Source organism: Diaphorina citri, unplaced genomic scaffold (assembly GCF_000475195.1).
Source record: "Diaphorina citri unplaced genomic scaffold, Diaci psyllid genome assembly version 1.1 scaffold350, whole genome shotgun sequence".
NCBI classification, from domain to species: domain Eukaryota; kingdom Metazoa; phylum Arthropoda; class Insecta; order Hemiptera; family Psyllidae; genus Diaphorina; species Diaphorina citri.
Genome location: NW_007377785.1, coordinates 226,594 through 233,270, shown reverse-complemented (window position 1 = coordinate 233,270; position 6,677 = coordinate 226,594). Strand labels below are relative to the sequence as shown.

Below are 6,677 nucleotides of genomic sequence, written 5' to 3'. Positions count from 1 at the left end.
AAATAATGTTATCATTATTTTTTCATATTCCCTGCCTGATAACATAAGCGAAGCCGCAGCAGACAGACAGTGAGACAGGGTATCTTCCTGAATAGGTTTGGACCACCTTGGGTTATATAGTCACCAAGTTCCTAAACCTTGGTGCGGCGATTATAGGTCTTCTGCCGACTTTTAATTCTTTACATTATTTTGACGTAGTACATCTGCTTTAAAATGTAAGAGTGTTTTGACCGAAAAATTCTAAACGTTAAAAGAACGTGTTTGCCGGGTATAGAGCGGTTTAAATCCAGTGATCGAACTACCTTTGAGTTTGAATCAATTAAATTACACCTTAGTCGGTCTATGCATTAACTTATGTAAAACCACACTCGTACAAGGTGCGCATGAAAGTCATGTAACCACGCCTCTTATGTCATCCAGTCATATAACTTTTTGATGTTTATGAGTACTATAATATTTTAAAGATTTCAGGGTGTTCGGACCCAGGCAGATGCCGCCGGCCAAAAAACCAGCTCAACATAAAGGATAGACCAATTACTTATGAGGGGTACAATTACTACTCAGTAATTGTATGAACTAGTTTTTAACTGAAAATAAAACTAATTAAACAAGATTCAGGTTTTAGCTGGCGGATGCCGCCCGGTTAAAAGCCTTGGTTTTTTAAAAGGATAGAATTTTATGAGGGGCACACTATTCCTTAGTATATTTCATACCTTTTAACCTAAAAAAAAAAAACTTTTAAAAAGGTTAGGCTTTAAACTTCGTTGTAACTGAAACCAATATAGACCTTACTCACTGACAGGCTAAAAAATGCGGTTTAACAATGTCAGGCAGGAATACTGGTATGGCCTTAATCGTAATGGTTTAAAGTAGCGGAGATCCTGTTTGGCACAGAAACCTATAAAACATATGGTGGAAAAGGGTAAATTTTGGACATCATGTGTGTAATGTTATGATGTATGTGGTATGTATGCATGTCTGTAATAATAAAGGAAGGACGGACTAAAAAGGGTATTTTAAAAGCTAACACACTGTACTAAATACAATAGGTAGTGTTACTGCTCCTTACACTTCCTGGTTTAGGATTTACCATTCATCTGATTTCAAGCCTAGGTCTAAGTATTAGCTAGCTTCTAGGGAAACGTTTACGTTTACTAAAGCTCCGTTCGCACATTCCATGTTCCCTCATTTCAGCCATGTCTCTCAAGTGTTTAACTCTCCTCGCCGGAGTGTGTCTCCTAGCATGTCGTGTAAACGCGGCTAATGAGCGTCTCAAGGAATTATTTGCCTGGAAAACTGTAGACTTTGATTTCCCGGATGACGCTACTCGAGCCAAGGCGATCGAAAATAAGGAATACATACAGGAGAACAATCTGCCGCTAGGACTGGATAGATGGCATGACAAGCTGTTTGTAACTATACCTCGATGGAAGAGCGGTATTGTTTCTACACTCAACTATATCAACCTTACTGGTAAGTTTGATAATAGAACTCCTAGACTAAATATACTCGTAAGTAGTATGTATAGCAATGTAGTGAGGTGTATGAAAATAATACAACCTGTGTTAAAATTGGGGATTTCTATATGGGTTGGTTATCTGTATTAATGAAAATTTACTTTCGTCTGAACATTGCTAAAAATCATGAGAGTTGAAACTATTCTTACTCCAAATGCATCAATAAATTCAAATTTGGTGTTGTCAATGTCAATATTTCCATCTCTCTGTCTGTTCCGCTAAGAGGTCTGCCGTTTATGTCCACTTTTTACGGCAAAACGGCTATGTTACTTATTTGTGTTGTTCTCACTCTTCTCTGTTACAGAGGCCAAGGGTAACCTCTCTCCCAATCTGAAACCCTATCCCAGCTACGAGATCAACAATATTCACAAGAAAAATGGTACGACTCTGGTGTCTGGATTTAGAATCAATGTAGATGTATGTGATAGACTATGGATGGTTGATACTGGACTTGCTGATATTCTAGGAGAAGGGAATCAAATCTCAACACCTAGGATTGTGGTTATTGATCTCAAAACAGACAAGATTATCAAGGAGCATACTATTGCTAAGGAAGATATTGCTGCTCATAGCTTTTTCGCTAACATTCTAGTGGATACAACACCCAACACATGTGACAAGGCATTCGCCTATATTCCTGACCTTGGTGGTTTCCAGATGATTGTCTATGACCTTGAGAATAATGAGAGCTACAAGGTCAAACACCACTACTTCTATTTTGATCCACTCTCTGGGAACTATAACGTGGGTGGGGTCAACTTCCAGTGGACAGATGGTGTGTTTGGTGTCGCTTTGTCTCCAGTACATAAGGAAGATGGCTACAGAACCCTCTACTTCCATCCTCTGTCATCAACCCGAGAGTTCTCAGTGAATACCAAGATTCTCCAGAACAAGACCACTGCTTCTAACAGCTACTATGAATTCAAAGTGTTGGGATCTCGTGGTCCTAACTCTCAAGCTTCAGCGGAATCTCTAGACGAGAAGACTGGTGTCTTGTTCTATACACAAGTGAACAAGGATGGGGTTGGGTGCTGGAATAGTTACAAACATGCCAATGAATACTCTGCAGACACAACAGACCTGGTAGCTACTGACAGCGAGACCCTGGTATTCCCTAATGATCTGAAGGTGGATAAGGAAGGATACTTGTGGGTGTTGTCTGACAAACTCTCTGTACATATTTACAAGGGTCTCCATACAGATGAGATCAACTACAGAATATTCCAAACACCTGTTAAGGATGCTATCAAGGGAACAGTGTGTGATGTGTAAGATCTCAACAAGTGTACTTGTCAGGGGGACATTTCATAAGGCTACTTTTTTATAAGGGAAGGATATTAAATTAAGGAATATTATATTAGACATCATTCCTATTGTACGAAGTAGCTGTGTGGAATAGGACCTAGCTTACATCGATTGTACATTCATGGACTGCGAACATGCACAAGGTTGGTTTGAAATGGTATTGAAACGCCCCCCCACGGCTTGTTTACATAAAAACACAAAAGCTTTTGGGCTTTTTTATTCAGGGTTTCGAGGGGGGACCCACAAACCCTTAAAAACCATTTGTATTTTTGTTGGACTACTGTTGGCTACAGGGAACTGTATAGGTTCACACACAAAAAAAAAAAAAAAAAAAAAAAAAATCTAAAACTTACGAACCTTGTTTAACCTAGATCCGGTAGAGTACTCCGTCACACAAAGTATAGCTCAGAAAATAGAGTCGTGGTAATTCAACGAGTTCTAAGGTTACAGCGGTGAAAGGAGTCTGGGCAGACTGTATGCAGCCTTTGCATTTATACTCCATCCCATTCACATGGGTAAATTAAGCGCGGTGGATTTTTGGCATGGCGTAATAACCGGCGTGCACATGGTGTGGGTGTATTCAGACCTTGACCTGGGTTGAAAAGTGTTCTAGGTTAATGTAGTTTATCTTTCCCGAATTTCTGCGTAGTTGTCGTCACGATTAAGTTTTTAACATCAGGTATATTTTATTTTTTTTTTTTTTTTTTTTTTTTTTATTTATCTTATTTAAAAAAAATTTCACCACGTCCACCCATAAACACAGGTATATTTACCAGTCAAAAAATCCAACCAACCCGTTATTACACATATCGTGAATGGGATCATGTAAAGGTTCATCAATGGGTCTGACCAGTATGTGGTGGACTTTCGCTGTCATCAACTCAAATAGAAATCAAAAATTCTTCAATATACACTCACATCGTCAGTCAGAGCAATATAATAAACTATCAATGTTAGTTTCATGCCTTTGCGTCTCCATAGACCGATGATTACAATCTGCATTGAACTTAACACCGCGATCTCACTATGTCATTCTGTTCTATTCGAGTGACGACTGATTGGTCTAGCGAGTAGATCACTTAAGATGGTACTCATTTAAGTGGTGGGTCGTTGCACACATACCAATCCTATACAAATAAATGTCAACGCTGTAACATTTATCTGTATAAGTCAAGGGCTGCACACACTAGGAGACTTCAATTCGTTGCGACACATACCACCTATACAAAATAGGTTTCAGGGTGTAAACTTACGTTGGTCAGGACCACCTAGAGACTGTATCAATTCGTTGTGAGCACATACACACCTATAGGAACAAATGTTCACGCTGTGAAACTCTACAGTGGTCGCAGGGGTGAGCCACCTAAGCACTTGTACAATTCTGGTGCTGATCACATAACCACCGTATACAAAATGTGTCGGGTGTAACTTACGGTGGCTCAGGGAACCACCTCAGACGACATTCAAGTACTCTGTATGCGACACATACCACCGTATACAAATTGGTTCGGGGGGTCAACTTACGTGGTCAGGGACCACCTAGAGACTTAATTCGTTGCGACACATACCACCTATACAAATGTTCGGGTGTAACTAGAAACGGGTCAGGGGCCACCTAGAGAAGTATTAATATCGTTGCGACACATACCACCCTATACAAATGTTCGGGTGTAACTTACCGTGGTCCAGCGGCACCACCTAGAGACTTCAATTCGTGTGCGACACATACCACCTATACAAATGTTCGGGATGTAAACTTACGCTCGGTCAGGGGTAATTCACGAGACTTCATTTCGTAGCGACACATTCACCACCTATAAAAATGTTCACGTGTAACTTACGTGCCGTGGAGGGGCGCCTAATGTCACGCATCTTCTATTTCGGTTTGCGGTACACATAACACCTATACAATGTTCGGGTGGTAATCTTACGTGGTCAGCGGCACACCTAGAGACTTCAATTCGTGCGCACACAGGGGCCACCTTATCAATATGTTCTGGTGTAACTTACGTGGTCAAGGGACCACTAGAGACTTCGCAATTCGTTGGCGATCACATAGCGCACCTATACAAATGTTTTGGGTCTGTTAACTAGTGGTCTGGAGGCTCGAGTGAGACTTATATTTTACGTGTCGACACATTACCACCTATACAAAATAGCATATCAGGAAGTGTAGACAAGTTCTAACACGGTTGGATATAGGGGGCCACCTAGAGAGATCTTGCGCACCAACGTAGTAACTTCAATTCTGCGCACACATAGAGCCACCTACTATACAAAATGCGTCACGTGTGAACTTACGGGGTTGGTCAGGTGCGCGGCACCTAGAGAGACTTCAATTCGTTGCGACACAGTACCACGCCTATACAAATGACTTCTCGTGTGTAACTTACGTGGTCAGGGCCACCTAGAGAGCTTCAATTCGTTGCGCGACGACAAATACCACCCTATACGAAATGTCGTCCGTGGTGTAACTTACGTGGTCAGGGGCCACCTAGAGAGCCTTCAATTCGTTGCGACACATACCACCATATACATGTTCACAATGTTCGGGTGTAACTTACGGTTGGTCAGGGGCCACCTAGAGACTTCAATTCGTTGCGACACATACTACCACCTTATACAAATGGTCACGGTGTAACTTACGTGGTCAAGGGGCCACCTAGAGACTTCACATTCGTTGCGACACCACATACCACCCTATAACAAATGTTCAAAGGGTAGTAACTTACATTGGGTCAAGGGGCCACCTAGAGCTTCAATTCGGCGACCGACACATACCACCTATACAAATGTTCACTGGAAGACCCATGTTGGGCACGACGCGACCCATAAAGCCCCACGTAAGTTGGGGCTTGCTAACTACCCAACCCCAACTTTAAGGTCGTTTATTCCTACCCACATTTTAACATTTCAGTACTATACTGAGTATGATTTACGGAGAGTATTACCGATGGTTCATTATTTTTCCCCAGTCATGTAAATTTTTTATAAGAAATGTAATATGGTTTTCACTGACACCTAGCATAGATTTAAATTGTGTGAATACTATTCAAATAAATCCATAAATGAAAATTGTTCGGAACTAGTTTAATACTAAACACAGCTTGGATAAATTGACAACCGTTATTTATTAAATTGGTGATCTTTGGAAGAACGGATCCTAGGAATCAAATCGAACGTATGTGACAAAGACACAAACGTTAATCCGAAAACGAGCTGTCTCCACTACCTTACATGGCACACTAGGTGGTGGTAAGGTGTCACACAAGGAAAGATTTTTGCGCAAGAATTGAAAATTGAACAAAAAAATCTGGTAAAAAAAGCCCTTACGTACTGGAAAGGTTTAAGCGCTTTTAAGCCGCCGCTTTTTACCTGAAGTAGGTTTTCGAGTACAATGGTGTACTAACTCCTTTTGTCTTCGTGGCGCTTGTACTATAAAGTGTGTCCATGTAAAGTCAATCGAAAACTACAAGCAACCTTAGCGCTTAACGTGTTTTTTAAATTCCTTATCCAGCTAAATGTAAACTTTAAGGTTTCAACCATGCCGTTCAAGCGAATAAGGCCGCTGTAATAAGTGGTTAAAGTTATAAACGGGTTTTGTAATAGACCGTTTTTAGCTCTTATGGATGACCTAAAAAAAATAAGAAACTTCTTAAGGTTTGTCTTAAGTCCTCGCTTAAGCTCACCCAGTGTGTTAACCACCTGTGAAAACATCACTTATGAGACACTTTATGTGCTATAATATAAATGACAACCCATTATTTTATTGTAATCGTTTGCACAATATATAAAAATTTATGTTCTTCAAATTTTAGAATTGGTTATGTAGATATTGTTTCGTCCATTCTCCTG

The 6,677-nt window shown here is 40.5% G+C and overlaps 1 protein-coding gene across 3 annotated transcripts in view; it reads left to right on the top strand.

Moving 5' to 3' along the window:
• The window catches only part of LOC103507909 (L-dopachrome tautomerase yellow-f2-like), an 11,984-nt gene extending 9,116 nt beyond the window's left edge, over nt 1-2,868 (top strand). For all 3 annotated transcript variants that reach the window (XM_008472427.2, XM_026822650.1, XM_026822651.1), the window contains exons 2-3: nt 1,195-1,473; nt 1,822-2,868. In XM_008472427.2, the coding sequence (XP_008470649.1) occupies nt 1,197-1,473; nt 1,822-2,789 (1,245 nt within the window). In that variant the 5' untranslated portion in view covers nt 1,195-1,196 and the 3' untranslated portion in view covers nt 2,790-2,868. The remainder of the gene's footprint in view (nt 1-1,194; nt 1,474-1,821) is intronic.
• The last annotated feature ends 3,809 nt before the right edge of the window (nt 2,869-6,677 follow it).